Consider the following 17,965-nt stretch of genomic DNA (forward strand, 5'->3'; position numbering starts at 1 on the left):
ATATGTTGTGAAAGTTGTTAATGAGACACGTGTGGCTGACAGCTTTCAGCTGAATCATCTGGATCCTCCCCTCACCACTAGCTTCTCTGAACTACGCAGGTGGGAGTTATTCTTACAACACATCCTCCACTCCTATAATCTTCTTGGCCTCAATCTCAGATAACCCACTGTCCCCACACCCTTCACCCAACAGTTTCCACTTCCTGTGTCCTATCACCCCTTCCCAATTCATGTTCCCATGACACCTTCAGTATGTGCTGCTTCCCACCAATAGCTACACTCATGCCAGCCAGTATGCGTATCGACAACTCAGTGCTTCTGATTTCGGGTGAATGATCTCCTTTAATCCAAAAGTATTTGCATTCTACAAGAACTACCCTACAAGATTCATATAAAAATAACTTTTGTTAAAAATAGTTCTTACATGTTTGAATTTTATGTGTATTGAATTTTGAACATGGTAAACTTTTTCATGTTTGAATTGCATATGCATTGAATTTTAAATATGATAATTTTTTTCCACTTTGAGTGTAAACAAGATCTGGATTTGGCGACCTTATTTCCTGAGAACCAGAGGAAAATATTTTAGCTGGGGCAGACTGTTAAATACATAACTTACAAAGAACTCTTTTGTCTAAATTCCAATCTATATTTAAGAGTAAATGGTTTGAAATAGCTATGAAGGATGGAAATTATTTGAGACTATATCCTTACACAAACATGCTGGGCAAAATATGTAATTGTAATAAATTAATAAAGTAAAATGTACTTTTTTGAGAAGTTCCTGTGTAAAACAAGTGATACTACTCATTCCAACCATACAACTCTCAAAAAGTTATCAATCAACCTGTCATGGGCTCATATTATCTACACACATCACAAAAAGTTTTTCATCACCTCGGTTCCAAGAGTTCCAGAACCTGTACAGAAAATTGGAATAGAGCAACATAAACATCATTTCCACCCTTTTTATTGCTCATGAAAACCAAACATTGCATATTGTACCACCTTCAGAAGTGGTGGTCCAGATTGCTGTACACACCAGTCCCTCTAATACCCAGTAGCTCTTGCATTGATGTATGCCTGTATTCGTCGTGGCATACTTCCACAAGTTCATCAAGGCACTGTTGGTCCAGATTGTCGCACTCCTCAATGGCGATTCGACATAGATCTCTCAGAGGGGTTTGTCACATCATCCATAAACAGCCCTTTTCAGTCTATCCCAGGAATGTTTGATAGGGTTCATGTCTGAAGAACATGCTGGCCGCTCTAGTCGAGTGATGTCATTATCCAGAAGGAAATCATTGACAAGATGTAAGTGATGGGGATGTGAATTGTCGTTCATGAAGATGAATGCCTCGTGAGTATGCTGCTGATATGGTTACACTATCGGTCGGAGGATGGAATTAACGTATCATACATCCATTACAACCCCTTCCATGACCACCAGCGGCGTATGTCGGCCCCACATAATGCCACCCCAAAACAGCAGGGAACCTCCATCTAGCTGCACTTATTGGACAGTGTGTCTAAGACATTCAGCCTGACCGGGTTGCCTCCAAACACTTCTCCGACGATTGTCTGGTTGAAGGCATATGCGACACTCATCAGTGAAGAGAATGTTATGCCAATCCTGAACGGTCCATTTGGCATGTTGTTGGGCCCATCTGTACTGCACTGCATGGTGTCATGGTTGCAAAGATGGACCTCGCCATGGACGTTGGGAATGAAGTTGTGCATCATGCATCTTATTGCGCACAGCTTGAGTCGAACACAATGTCCTGTGGCTGCACGAAAAGCATTATTCAACATGGTGGCATTGCTGTCAGGGTTCCTCTGAACCATAATCCACAGGTAGTGGTAATCCACTGCAGTAGTATCCCTTGGGAGGCCTGAGTAAGGCATGTCATCGACAATTCCTGTCTCTCTGTATCTCCTCTGTGTCCAAACAACATCAGTTTGGTTCACTCCGAGATGCCTGCACACTTCCCTTGTTGAGAGTCCTTCCTGGCACAAAGTAACAATGTGGATGCGATTGAATAACTGTATTGACCATCTAGGCATGGTTGAACTACAGACAACACGAGCCATGTACCTCTTTCCTTATAGAATGACTGGAATTGATCAGCTGTCGGACCCCCTCCATCTAATAGTTGCTGCTCATTCATGGTTGTCTACATCTTTGGGTGGGTTTATTGACATCTCTGAACAGTCAAAGGGACTGTGTCTGTGATACAATATCCACAGGCAACATCTGTCTTCAGGAGTTCTAGGAACCGGGGTGATGCATAACTTTTTTTGATGTGTGTATATCATTTGACCTTCACAAATCTATCAGTCACAGTACTAACAACCATTTATCAAAATGCGGAACATCTTTCAGGACGTACCTGGAACTGAGACCCCCCAGCCCAGATTCCTCATCCCGACCGCGGTTGGTACTCACTCATTCACTAGTATTACAATTGCTTGAGAAGGTTCATTATTTCCACTTTTCAGCTCTCTGCTGCTTTTGTTCCCACCATTCCTTTTTTTGATTTGATTTGATTTGATTTGATTTTTTATTGGTCCAGTTTTATCATATAGCACAAATTGTACAATTGATATTGGACAGGTCAAAGATAAGTTACAATAATACATAGTATTAGCAATTAAAATTAGGTACCTACTTAAATTAATTTTGTTACTTATTCAGAAATTCTCCGACAGAATAGAAACAGTGCTTTATTAGAAATGCCTTTAGTTTAGCTTTAAATATTGGATGAGTAGTATTTTTTATTTCCTCTGGTATCTTATTGTGTAGTATTACACCAATGTTAATTATGCTCCTCTGATAGGTGGTTGTTCTGTGATATTTTTGATGTATATTTGATTCCCTTCTGGTACTATAGTTGTGTACACTTTTGTTCTGTAGCAGTTTGCCTGTTTTCAGGAGGTAGTCCCTAGTGAACAAGATAGTTTCATAAATGAATAAACTTGGAACATTTAGAACACCAAGCTCAGTAAAATGGGATTTACAGGACTCCATCTTTTTAAGGCCACAAATTATTCTTAAAGCTCTTTTTTGCATTCTAAAAACCTTTACACTGTGAGTTGAGTATCCCCAGAAAATAATCCCCTACATAACCAAGTTGTAGTAGTGTTAGTTATCCCCAGCTCAGACTTGAGTCAGCTTACAAAATATAAACTCTGGAAAAGTACCATTCCACCATCTCATTAAGAGGTACAGTTGTGCTTGAAATCACAAAGTTTTTCTACAGGAACCTATGCTTTTTCAAACAATTTTTGCAGTGCGTGTCTAATTACGTGTGACAGTATCATCAATTTTGTGTAGGTTCCAGCTGTGTGGGCCCAGAGAGCATATCCTTCCCTACTAGGTCTTACTGCCTGGTTTGCTGATCTTCTGCTTCGCTTACGTGAGCTTGAAACATGGGCCACAGATTTTGTGGTAAGTATAAAATTCTGTTATTCTTAATATGAAACAAACAGTGGATGAAAGTACCGTATAGTGCCCAAAATATGGAAAAAAGTTATCTTTATGTAATTCAGAAATAGGAGACTTAGTCATTTGCTGTGAACTCCTTTAAAACTCCAACAGACTCTAAGGCACAAAAAACAATGATATAAAAGTGATTCCAGAAAGCATGGGAATTACTGTTATCATATATTCAAGTTCTGTACATGTGTATGGTTTAAATCATGGTATTCATAGAAATTGCCATTGTAAACATACTCATGAATGAGTAGTGCAGTTTTTATTGAATTAATTAAATTGTAAATTAAAAGCTTCCTTCTGGTAACAAGAAGGTTTTCCAGACTGAATAAGCAAAATATTCACAGATCATCTGTTAATCGCTAAGAATAAATTCTGATCTGCTGACGTGCTGAAATTCCTGGAATCTATGAATACCTTCTCCTAATTAAATTTCACATGATCCTATTCCGAATCCCATGCCACTGTCCTTGGTGTTGTTCTCATCCTCACTGAAGGCCAGCTACACACTTCCATCCACATTAAACCTACCAACAAACAACAATATTTACATTTTGACAGTTGTCATCCTTTCCATGTCAAATATTCCCTCCCATTCAGCCTTGGCATATGAGGCAAACGTATTTGTTCAGATGCAGACTCTTTACAGCAATACACCACCATTCTCACCTCAGCCATCACTGCATGTTATTACCCTATCAGCCTAGTTAAAAAGCAGATTTCCTGAGCCGTCACATCTAATCCTTGTACTGCTGATCCCTCCAAAAAACAACTGGATCACATCATTGGTGATTCAGTATTATCCTGCTCTGGGATGTGTTAAACAGCTACTTCAACAGGGCCATGACTTCCTAAAAGTATGCCCTGAAATGAGATCCATTGTGTCTGAAATTTTGCCCACCACACCTAGAATAGCTTTCCATCGCTCTCGCAGTCTCCGCAATATTCTTGTCGGACCCTATGTTCCTTCTGCACCCATCTCCCTACCTTATTGCTCCTACTTGTGTGACCAGCCCCACTGCAAGACTTGCCCTACGCATCCTCCTGCCACCACCTGTGACAGCCCTGTAACTGGCAAAACATATACTACCAAAGGGAGACACTGCTCAGCCTTCTACATCGGCATGGCCACCACCAAATTATCAATTAGGATGAATGGGCATAGGCAAAGGGTGTGTACTGGCAACTCACAATATCCTGTTGCAGAGCATGATCTACAACATGACATTCATGACTTCGGCACCTGTTTCTCCACACGCGCTATCTGGAGTATCCCCCAGATACCAGTTTCTCAAAACTCCACCAGTAGGAACTAGCACTACATGTCCTTGGCTCTCACCACCCACTGGACCTTAATTTACATTAATTTTTTCCATCTCAGCATTTCTTCACTGTAACTACTTTTTGCTTCACCCTATTTTATGTTTCTACATCTTTCTTTGTATTTCCCATCTATTTTTCACTGTCACCCCTCTCACCTCTGTTATGTACAATGCACTTAGCTTTTCACTCTTGTTAACTCATGCATGACATTTAAGCAGTAATCTCTGTCTGCATATTACCCTGTCTTCCACCTTTAAGCTCTCAGGTTTTCAAATCTCACCTGATGCAGTCCCCAACAATCAGTCTTTCCTTCTCATCCCGTACGATAAGTCTCCCCCGAACTGCAGTTCTGTGTGACTTCCCCAAAATCTACCCCTTTTCCTAGACCTCTCCAGTTCTTTCTCTTCACCCCTCTACCTTCCCTTTCAACCCTTCTGCCTGAAGAAGGAACCACTGGCTCTGAAATCTGGCTAATTACAACTGTCTTTTATGTGTGTGTTCTGCCGCTGCTTGGTACAGTTAAATAATTTGGTCAATAATTGATCGTTTTCATTGTTATATTTTTACATTTTGTAACAAATACTGAGCCTTGGGGAGTTTTTCTTGTATGTCAGTTCTTAAAACCTAGGAGAATCCCTGGTCTGCTATGAAGGTAATTGGACTACTTGCAGAAGTATGTCAATTACACCAGCTTCACCATATCAATGATCATATGCCCCTTCACAGTTGATACTTTTCATCACAATTTTTATATAGGGCCTTTCACAAAATATAAATCACCACCCAGTCCAAATGGAACAAAATCTTTTTAATTTTTGTATGCTTAATTTTTACTCCTCTCATTATTCTTACTTAATCTGTGGTTGTGACAGCTGTCTTGTCTCCAAAATGTCAAATTGATTGAAAGAGTTTTGCAATATTTTTATTTAAGGAACAGTTCTCTGTCTTTCATAGCTCCAAAAATTATATTATTACCTAGTCACACTGTTTCCTTACTCTTCTGAACTATCTCAAAGTGCAGATCTCTTAGATATTTATTTTTCCTCACCACCTGTTTTTTCATTCAGTTTGAATACTTTTATTGCTTCTTGCACGAATATGTTTTGACCATTGTGGGCAAACATTCCTCTGTCAATTTTTTCTGAAGATCTCAACTGTGTTACTATTAGCTTCATTATTAAATCAAAATATAGTTTTCTAAAGACTCTCTGCATTTTGTGACGATGTTACTGCAGTTACATCCTGCAGTATCATAAAAGTCATTGTGAAAATGATTTTCTTACTTTGGTTTTCTTGTTATTATCATAAGCAATTTTCACTTCATCATCAACCATAGCTATTTGACATCTACTGCTGGATAAATGTCTCCTTTAGACATCTTCATGCATTGTGGTCTGCAGCTATTGGGCTGGACAAAAATGTGGGACACTGCAAGAAATGCATGATTGAACATAATGGAGATGCTAACTAAGTCTGCAGGTTGCACGATTGTATTTGACCTGCAGTATTGTATTTGACCACAGATGGTACCCATGCAATATCTTCAAAACATTGCAGGTGTCAGTCGTGGTCAGAACAGGGTTCTGTGTAGTTGTGAGTGCATCGTGTCAGAGCAAAGTGAAGTGTAATATGGGCAAATTGGTAGTAGTCATATGATCGGTGCTTCTGTATCCAAGGGAGCTGAAGTGTTTGGCATTTCAAGAGGCACCATATAGAAGATTTATGCTGCATAGCAGGAAACATCATCCACTAAGTCAGACAGTGCAGATGAAAGTGTGTGTTAAGTTCTTATGAGAGATGGTCATTGAAGAGGATAGTGATGAAAAAATAAGAGGACGACAGTTGCAAAAGTCACAGCAGAAATGAATCTTGTTAGCACCAAAACGACATGAAGGGAGCTCCAGAAGGAGGGAATTGCAGGGTGAGCTGGAATTCCAACAAACGCCCATAACAGAAGAATGTGGTGCTGAAGATATATAATCTGGACTATGGAGTAATGGAAGAAAGTCATTTGTCTGGATGAGTCTTATTGCACACTATTTCCAACTTCTTGTCGAGTTTACCTCCCAAGAGGAAAACATGGTGGGGGTTCAGTGATCTGGGCAGCTGTATCATAGTATTCCATGGACTCCAAGATTACTCTGTAAGTCTGCACAATTGCCAAGGATTATGTGACCATTTTGGCTGCTCAGGTCCATCCCATGATACAATGTTTGTTCCCCAATGGTGATGCTGTGTACCTAGACCCCCTGTTCATATAGCTCTCATCATCCATGACTGGTTTTTCTGATTATGAGAATGAATTGCTGCATCTTCCTTGAAGTTCATCTGCACTAGAGGCAAACAGTAAAATCTGACCAGCAAAACAACAGTGGTTCAGGAATATTTTGCCACCAGATATTCCTTCTTCTATTTTCAGTTTCAGGTATCTGAAAAGTTAATAGTTTTAATGTTGCGGAATCTTCTTGCCTGACAACTCTTTCATCACTTTTACTTGTCTTGGTTACAAAGAGCAAATTTTCAATACTTCACATGTCTTTCTGACTACTCATATGCCTTGCATTTCCAAAAGATGAGAAAACAAACATGCCTATGAATCACATCACTTATGAATTATACATTTTTCGCATATGAAGTGCTTATTTCGATAGTAGTACGAGTCCATTTTTGTTCATTCTGAGATACAGAGTCCTAAAGTTAAAAGAGTGCTGAAAAATCTGCAGTTGAGATACCAGAAATATTCCAGTATATACTTGAATATAATATATTCATATATATATATATATATATATATATATATATATATATATATATATATATATATATATATATATTCAAGTATATATATAACAAATATTGAAGTATATATACTGGAATATTTCTGGTATCTCAACTGCAGATTTTTCAGTGCTCTTTTAACTTCAGGACTCTGTATCTCAGAATGAACAAAAATGGACTTGTAGCTCTATTGAAATTAACCCTTCATATAAGGTTGCATTTTGGCTCACTATACAGTAAAACCTCATTTTACATATTTTAGCAGACTGACCCAAAACAGGAGAGTGTAAAATACTGGGAACACAATAGGCAAAAATGAATAACTTACTTGTACTGCCATTCTCTTTATATTGTTCAAAATATGATATTAAAACAATTTTAATTTTGCCTATTTTTTAAAAAAAATCTCAAATAATTAATTGTTTTTGTTTCTTTGTAACAGCAATTAGCTCTACCCTTTTGCAAAACCACATTAAAATGATAGTCATGTTCTAATGTGAGACTTATTATTGATAATAATTATAAAATTATTGTAAGTAACACAATATTGGTTACCTTGTAGGCACAAAATCTAGAGCTTGTTTGCTGACAAGGAGGTTACTCGATTCAGGGACATCCTGGGTGAGGAAGAGGGCAGAAATTGTCATCACGTTACGGAGCATCTTTAGGAGGAATGTTTACATCTGACATCATGTTGTAACAACCTGCGTGCCTAATACATTTCACGCGGAAGTAACGACAGTTCCTAAAAGCCCATTATAGGGATGGCCATCTCCAAAAGCAGTGTTTATTCGCATAAATGACTGTGAAATTAAATTAAAGCTATTGTAATACAACACAGTGAGCAGGAGGAAGGTTGGTACTGGAGTCACTACCATCAGATCGTGATTATCATTAAGGCAGTCACTCAGCATACTATCCCATCCTTCCAAACACTGCGAACCTATAATACAAGCAACCGTGAGCCAACACGCCAACATGAAAATCCTCTTTATTGCACTAACACTATGTTACATGATCAATAACTTTGCGTATCATTTGCATTTTCTGCTTTTTCCAAGGCTGACTTTGACCAGGATTATGATGCATTTTTTGCAGATATTGGGAATGAAAATCGATGTTAGAAGTTGTGAAAATATCAAAGAAAACTTAAAATGTTGTAACACTGAATCATTAATGGCAGAAAAGCTTCTATTTAGAGAATAGGACTTGTGTTGGGATGGACAAAAATGAATGTAAAAAGAAGGAAAATGTAAAAATGGGGTTGTACTGTAGTATAAATGCTCAAATTTTTTTCCATCTTACACACTCCTGTTGCGACTTTTCTGTTTCCAGCTACCAGCATCTGTCTGGCTGGCAGGATTTTTCAATCCGCAGTCATTTTTGACAGCCATCATGCAGTCGACAGCTCGCAAGAATGAACTTCCTCTTGACAAAATGTGTTTACAGTGTGATGTGACAAAAAAGCTGAAAGAGGATGTTGTGTAAGTTCCCCAGAAATTTCAACAGTTTAAAATCTGAAAGGACCTCATTATGTTAACACAACAAATTAACAATAAGTATAAATGCAATATAAGAAGCTGAAATAATTATCATTTCTTCACTTTAGGTTTACACTCTACAATGTTGCATAACAATTTTCTGCTGAGAGATACTCAGTAATGTACTTATTGGTATTTTAAAATAGATTGTGCCTAATCTAAATACTTCCTGTTTTCTTCAACTTGACATTGTTTTCACCTAGTGCACTGCTTAGAAATGGTGCAGTGAAGAAAGTTATGGGTAGCAACCAGACGGAAAGAGGGAACAATAAACTTTCAGACACCATATATGCAACAGAAATGGACAGCCTTTGATTTAAACAATACAGTAGTGAAGTATCAGGCATTGTGTTTTTATCACAGCATCTTACACTTCAAATTCTTTTATCTGAGGGAAGTACTATTTACAGTGTTACTGGTCATAGCTTCATAAATATCAGCCAATTCATAAGGAAATGTAACTTTCAGTTATCTGTGATCCACATGAAGTATAAAACAGAGAACCCTTATTTCCTCCAGCATTGCTATGTGAGCAGCCCTGTAAGAGCACATCCTGTTCAACACTTGCTGCAGCGTGTGGATAGTGAAAGACTGTCTCTTTGTATCTCACACCCACTGCATGATAATTTTATTCATAATTTCGGAGTGTATATAAGTGTGACCTAACTCCTGAAGTTATTTTATTATGAATTTGGTAATTAATATACTTTGAGTCCTATAGTCGTATGTTGGGACAGCGGACCCAGTCACAAAAATATTCTCATGAGGATGAAACTCATTCTGGATGCTCAGAAACAGCTGCTACCAAGCAAAATGCATATAGTGCTTGAAAACTGGTTGAGGAACACAACCACCAAAGTAGCTATATCTTTAGGATTGTATTGGAAGCCATCTCTAATGTTTTTCATGAGACACTTTCTATAAGGAAATGTCCAGTTGGTAAATACCATACCATCTGATTTTGGAACAGGAGGCTCTGAAAATAATGCAAAATTGTTTTAAGGAGCGTGACTGTGAGTAACCAACAGTTCTGCTAAAACAGAGAGAAGTAATACTCATCTGGTTCTCTCTCTCTCTCTCTCTCTCTCTCTCTCTCTCTCTCTTTCTCTCTCTCTCTCTTTTTGGCAGCTGTCTTAAATGATTGCATTTTTTGGTCAGCTGTCTTAAATGATTACACATTTTGTAAAAATAATTGTACATGAACATTATGTTGTGACAAAACATTTTTATCTAAAAAACTAATGGACGCATTATTTGATACATTAATTTAAATTTAGACATTGCAATGTTTGCAAGACAGCTCTCTGCTGAGATAAACTCAATAATGGACTATACCCTCTCATTATTTTACAGTCAATAGTGTCTAATCCAAATATTTCCTGTTTGCATTATGATTAGAACTGCATTGTATGAAAAACAGTTCACTGCTGCTGAAAACAATATGCTGTATGATACTCAACTTTTCACACACACACACACACACACAGAAAGAGAGATTTATTGCTGCATTATTACAATCAAAAGCTGCCGATTTTTGTGTTTATACTTACATTGATGAGACGAAACATTATGATTAGTGCCCACCTCAAGACTGATTGGCACAAGGTGGCAATGTAGATGTGTTGTGATGAGAAAAGTATATAACCAATGCAGAGACAAATGACGAATCTTTTTAGCAACAATATGGCTCTCAAATGGGGAAATCCAGTGGTGTAAAAAAGCTTGACACAGGGCAGATTGTTTTGCACCACAGACTGGGAATGAGCATCTTATAAATTCGGAATCTGGTCAGGTGCTCATGTGATACTGTCATGCAGGGCAAATTGTTGACCGTGGGGCTCTGCACCAGACAACCTCCATGTGTTCCCATGTTGATGCAATGACATCGTCTTATTCCTGTAAGCTGTGCTGCAGGCAATATGATATAGAGATTAGCATCATTGGCTGATAAGCATTGGGTTGTCATGTTAAAACTGATCCCCAGCAGTTATTTGATGTTTAATTATCATTTCTGGAATGTTCTCAAAATTTCTTATGTTTGTAATGCTTGTTTATTCTGGAATAGTTAATGTCTATATAAAAATAGGCACACTCTATCCAGGTGTTCAGTTCCATTGTGGATTTGTGTTGGTATTCATAGTAAATGTGTTTTCTGTTTTGGACTTCATTGCGGCTTTCTGATTTGGATTTTAGTGTGGTTTTAACTTGAAATTGTTTGGTGTAGGTACCATATACTGTAAAACATTTACATCATGATGGCTTCCATTAGGCAACATAAAAGGCATAGCTTACATGGGCAGGTACTGGAATACAAGCAGTATACCAGTCCCAGGATCCATATATTCAGGCTACCAATGGATTCCAAAACGCAACAAGTCAGTTACACGTCAGGCATCAGTCAGCGTTTTCAGAAATGTTGATCAGGATTCAACAAATGGATTAAAGGACTTGACTAAGTTGCAAATGCAATAGGTGGAATGATGAGATGTGTTAGGTGAATGTGTAGTTTTCCATTTATGGGACAGCCCAGCAGTGGTTTGAGAAAGATGAAGATAAGCTTTATAACTGGGTCAGATTCCAGAAACTGAAGAAAACATTTGTTGATAATCTGTAGCAAATCTGCTTACAGATATTTGGAGGACATAGGACAAGATGCTGCTATGTTTTCACTGGGGACACCCTGGACACATTGTAAGAAGGCAAGTTTTCAACAACTACTATGCTGAAAAGTGTCAACAGCAGATACTTATAGCACACTTCTGGGATGAAGCCCATCACCTACTCTGGATAAAAGTTGCTCCCTATGATGCCACAGCCATTCCTCATAGTGATACAGAGGGACTAGTTGCTTGCCTAGCCACAAAATTCAGGAAAACTAAGATAGGTGACCATCTACACTCCTGGAAATTGAAATAAGAACACCGTGAATTCATTGTCCCAGGAAGGGGAAACTTTATTGACACATTCCTGGGGTCAGATACATCACATGATCACACTGACAGAACCACAGGCACATAGACACAGGCAACAGAGCATGCACAATGTCGGCACTAGTACAGTGTATATCCACCTTTCGCAGCAATGCAGGCTGCTATTCTCCCATGGAGACGATCGTAGAGATGCTGGATGTAGTCCTGTGGAACGGCTTGCCATGCCATTTCCACCTGGCGCCTCAGTTGGACCAGCGTTCGTGCTGGACGTGCAGACCACGTGAGACGACGCTTCATCCAGTCCCAAACATGCTCAATGGGGGACAGATCCGGAGATCTTGCTGGCCAGGGTAGTTGACTTACACATTCTAGAGCACGTTGGGTGGCACGGGATACATGCGGACGTGCATTGTCCTGTTGGAACAGCAAGTTCCCTTGCCGGTCTAGGAATGGTAGAACGATGGGTTCGATGACGGTTTGGATGTACCGTGCACTATTCAGTGTCCCCTCAACGATCACCAGTGGTGTACGGCCAGTGTAGGAGATCGCTCCCCACACCATGATGCCGGGTGTTGGCCCTGTGTGCCTCGGTCGTATGCAGTCCTGATTGTGGCGCTCACCTGCACGGCGCCAAACACGCATACGACCATCATTGGCACCAAGGCAGAAGCGACTCTCATCGCTGAAGACGACACGTCTCCATTCGTCCCTCCATTCACGCCTGTCGCGACACCACTGGAGGCGGGCTGCACGATGTTGGGGCGTGAGCGGAAGACGGCCTAACGGTGTGCGGCACCGTAGCCCAGCTTCATGGAGACGGTTGCGAATGGTCCTCGCCGATACCCCAGGAGCAACAGTGTCCCTAATTTGCTGGGAAGTGGCGGTGCGGTCCCCTACGGCACTGCGTATGATCCTACGGTCTTGGCGTGCATCCGTGCGTCGCTGCGGTCCGGTCCCAGGTCGACGGGCACGTGCACCTTCCGCCGACCACTGGCGACAACATCGATGTACTGTGGAGACCTCACGCCCCACGTGTTGAGCAATTCGGCGGTACGTCCACCCGGCCTCCCGCATGCCCACTATACGCCCTCGCTCAAAGTCCGTCAACTGCACATACGGTTCACGTCCACGCTGTCGCGGCATGCTACCAGTGTTAAAGACTGTGATGGAGCTCCGTATGCCACGGCAAACTGGCTGACACTGACGGCGGCGGTGCACAAATGCTGCGCAGCTAGCGCCATTCGACGGCCAACACCGCGGTTCCTGGTGTGTCCGCTGTGCCGTGCGTGTGATCATTGCTTGTACAGCCCTCTCGCAGTGTCCGGAGCAAGTATGGTGGGTCTGACACACCGGTGTCAATGTGTTCTTTTTTCCATTTCCAGGAGTGTATGTAGGTGAGGCCACCGCAGATAAAAATCCTCCCAGAAGAACAATCACCAAGATGTCAGGAAATATCATTGACATCATCATCGATGGCCAACCTGTCTGGGTGTTAGTCAGCTTGGGTTTTCTTTTATGTAGTGTTGAATTTTTATTGTTGCCAGATAAATAAGACCTATGTCCTATGATACAAAAGTGATTTTGGTGAAAGTTGCAAATGGGAAATATGTCCAGCTGACAAGAACCCATATTGCAAGAATAACTATCAGTGAGAGAATGCAGTCATTTTGACAGAATGTAGTCATAACATTATTCTCAGACAGGACTATTTGTAGGCATCACAAGCAGTCATAGACTGTGGAAGATTAGAGATCCAGATTGATGAAGCTATTCCAACAATCACACATCAAAAGACTGCTTTAGGGAGTTATTTGGTGATGAAGACATTGATATTTAGCCATCATCTATGAGATGAATCAGTCAAGATGCTCAGTTAAACTGTGAAGCTTTTGTCAGTTGCAAATTTATATCTGGCTTATGAAAGAAATCTACATGCCAGCAAAGATCATAAGCACTTTATGTGACCAAGGAGAACTTTTATCACTAACTGTCCCTACCAGGCCCATCTCATCCCTAAAGGTATGTGCATAGGAGCAGCCAAATCAGTCCAGGAAGGGCAGTTTAGTGCCATCAGTGAAAAATATTCCTCTCTGGCGCTATAGACAACAAAGGAGAGGAAGGTGCTGTAGAACTGCCAGTAGGATATGGCTGTCCGAGGAACAACATTGGCGAGTGATAGCCATTCTGCATTAATTTTTAGATGCTTTCAAATCTGGAGTGAAGAACAGATAGACCAAATGGCTAATGGGAAGAGGTCTTATTGACACTTGGGATCATTCACAAATTAGACAGTACTTGTATATGGTGTCACTGGATACTGGAAAAACACGTCATCTGGGAGGAAGTGGAGAAGATGCTAAAAGATGACATCACTGAACCTTCAGAATCTGTGGTTCTTACCTGTGGTCCTTGTGAAGAAGAAGGATGGCAGATGATGTTAGTGCGTCGACTACCGACTACTGAAAAAAATTATGAAAAAAGATGTCCAACCATTTTTGTGCATTGATAAACTCCTTGAAAGGAACAAAAGAAAATCCAGAATGGAATGTAGCAATACTATATATCACCATATAGTGGAGATGCTGAGTCAGTGACAGGCCAGTAAACTGAAGCCACTCTGCGAGCAGCAGCACCAGTGCATGATGGGTGTGGCAACTCAATGAGGGTAAGGAGGAGGCTGGGGTGGGGAGGGGGGGATAGTATGGTAGGGGTGGCAGACAGTGAAGTGCTGCTGGGGAGTGCACAGGGCGAGGTGGAGAGAGGGTTCAATCAGGAGTTTAGATGGAGGGCAGGGGAGAGGTAGGAGGGGGGAGGGTTAGCGGAAAAGGAGATAAATAAAGAAACTGGGTGCGATGGTGGAATGATGGCTGTCTAGTGCTGGAATGGGAACAGGGAAGGGGCTGGGTGGATGAGGACAATGACTAACGAAGGTTGAGGCCGGGAGGTTTATGGAAATATGGGATATATTGCAGGAAAAGTTCCCGCCTGCACAGTTCGGAAAACATGTTGGTGGGAAGGATCCATATGACAAAGGCCGTGAAGCAGTCATTGAAATGAAAGATGTCATGTTTGGCAGTGTGCTCAGCAACAGGGTGGTCCACTTTTTTCTTGGCCACAGTTTGTCGGTAACCATTCGTGCAGATAGACAGCTTGTTGGTCGTCATGCCCACATAGAATGCAGCACAGTGGTTGCAGCTTACCTTGTAGATCACGTGGCTGGTTTCACAAGTATCACCGTCTTTAATGGTATAGGTGATGTTCATGACTGGACTGGAGTAGGTGGTGGGAGTATGTATGGGACAGGTCTTGAATCTAGGTCTATTACAGAGGTATGAGCCATGAGGTAAGGGATTGGGAGCAGGGGTTGTGTAGGGATAGACAAGAATATTGTGTAGCCTCGGTGGATGGTGGAATACCTTGTGGGAGGGGTGGGAAGGATAGTGGGCAGGTCATTTCTCATTTCAGGGCACAACGAGAGGTAGTCAAAACCCTGGCGGAGAATGTAATTCAGTTGCTCCAGTCCTGGGTGGTACTGAGTTATGAGAGAAATGCTCCTCTGTAGCTGGACGGTGAGACTTTGGGAGGTGGTGGGAGACTTGAAAGATAAGGCATGGGATATTTGTTTCTGTACAAGGTTGGGATGATAATTAAAGTCTGTGAAGGCTTCAGTGAGACCCTCGGAGCATTTCAAGAGGAACCACTTGTCACTGCAGATCCGATGAATGTGGGTAGTTAGGCTGTATGGAAGGGACTTCTTGGTATGGAATGGGCAGCAACTGTTGAAGTGAGGGTATTGCTGGTGGTTAGTAGGTTTGATATGGACGGAGGTTCTAATGTAGACATCTTTGAGGTGAGGTCAACATCTAGGGAGGCAGCTTCTTTGATTGAGTAGGACCACATGAAGCAGTTGTTGAGGTTCTGGAGGAATGTGGATAGCGTGTCCTCACCCTGAATTCAGATCAGATCGCAAAGATGTCATCAGTGAATCTGAACCCGATGAGGGGTTTAGAATTCTGGGTGTTTAGCAAGGATTCCTTTCAATGGCCTATGAATAGGATGGTGCCATGCGGGTGCCCATAGCTGTACCCCAGATTTGTTTGTAGGTAATGCCTTCAAAGGAGAAGTAATTGTGGGTGAGAATATAGTTGGTCATGGCAACTAGGAAGAAGGTTGTTGGTATGGAATCCATCTGGTGTTGGGAAAAGTAGTGTTCAATAGCGGTAAGGCCATGGGCATTAGGGATGTTAGTGTCAAGGCATGTGGCATCAATAGTGACAAGCAGGGCACCATATGGTAAAGAGACAGGAACTGTGGAGAGTCGTTGGAGAAAATGGTTGGTATCTTTCATATAGGTTGCAGGTAGTAGGTTGAAGGTCTACGAGAGCAGAGGTTCTCTCAGTGAGGGCACAGTAACCGGCCACAATGGGGCATCCTGGGTGGTTGGATTTATGGACTTTAGGAAGCATGTAGAAGGCAGGAGTGTCGTGGGGACAGCAGAGAAATGGACTCGAGGAAAGGTTCTGGGATGAGTGTAATGATTTGAGAAGTGGCTGGAGATACTGCTGGAATTCTGGAATGGGGTAACTGTGGCAAGGTTTGGACTCTGCCTGCTATCAGACACATCCACCTACAAACTTTGCCACAGTGAACCTGTTCCAGAAATCCAGCAGGATTCCAGGCACTTCTCAAATCCTTTGGCCCATCCTGGAACCTTTCCCTGGAGTCCATCTCTCTGCTTACCCCTACGATTCCCCACATTCATACCTTCTACATGCTTCCTAAGGTCCATAAACCCATCCACCCAGGATGCCCTATTGCTACCGGTTACTATTCCTCCACTGAGAGAATCTCTGCTCTTATAGACCAGCACCTCCAACCTATTACCCGCAACCTATATAAAAGATACCAACCATTTCCTCCACCGACTCTCCACAGTCGTGTCCCATTACCACATGGTGCCCTGCTCATCACTATTGATGTCACGTCCCTTGACACTAACATCCCTAATGCCCATGGCCTTATTGCTATTGAACACTACCTTTCCCAATGCTGATGGATTTCAAACCAACAACCTCCTTCCTATTCACCATGACCAACTATATCCTCACCCATGGCACCATCCTATGACATCCTATTTATGAGCCATCAAGAGGAATCCTTCCTAAACACCCAGAATGCTAAGACAATGTGTCTTTGCTATCTGGATCACATTGTTGTTTCCTTGAAGACATTTGAAGACCATTGCTGCTGAACAGAGGAAGGATCCAGAACTGCTGAAGACTGTATCAGTCTTGAAGAAGGATGATCCAACCAGAGGAGAATTCCAGTTAGTGAATGGAACATTGTATACAAAGAACTATGATAAATTGGGACAGAAATGATTGCTCATCATCCCAGCTCATGTAAAGCCAGCTATCCTGAAGTATTTCTGTAATGCTGTTACATCTGGTCACCTGAGATTTATGAAGACTCTAGGTACTATCAGACATGGGTATCATTGTCCAGGTCTCTACCAATCTATTAGATACTATGAGACACTGCAAGGGATACCACCAACAGAAGCACTTACTGCAATTACATTCAGGACATCTGATATAAATTCGACATGCAGTAGTCCCATTCCACCAAATCAGAATCAACCTCTTTGAAAGGTTCCTGAAATCGACAAATGGGAACTGATGAATAACAGTCTGCATTAATTACCTCACCCGCTGTGCTCTTGTCAAAGCACTTCTGACTGTTGAAGCTACAGGAATTGCAAAACTTCTTGTAGAAGACACCTGTTTGAAATGTGGATCACACCATGTAATGATGTATAATCATGAAAAATTTTCTATTTGAGACCAGTATAAGAGATAATTTCATGTTGCAACATCACCCACAGTATGATAACTACATAT

General features: G+C 41.3%; 1 protein-coding gene across 1 annotated transcript in view; it reads left to right on the forward strand.

Moving 5' to 3' along the window:
- LOC126252221 (dynein beta chain, ciliary) overlaps positions 1 to 17,965 on the forward strand; it is a 769,797-nt gene that overhangs the window by 748,346 nt on the left and 3,486 nt on the right. Inside the window, exons 79-80 of the mRNA XM_049953092.1 lie at positions 3,335 to 3,448; positions 8,930 to 9,078. Of these exons, the coding sequence (XP_049809049.1) occupies positions 3,335 to 3,448; positions 8,930 to 9,078 (263 nt within the window). The remainder of the gene's footprint in view (positions 1 to 3,334; positions 3,449 to 8,929; positions 9,079 to 17,965) is intronic.

This window comes from Schistocerca nitens, chromosome 4 (genome assembly GCF_023898315.1).
Source record: "Schistocerca nitens isolate TAMUIC-IGC-003100 chromosome 4, iqSchNite1.1, whole genome shotgun sequence".
In the NCBI taxonomy this organism is placed as follows: Eukaryota; Metazoa; Arthropoda; class Insecta; order Orthoptera; family Acrididae; genus Schistocerca; species Schistocerca nitens.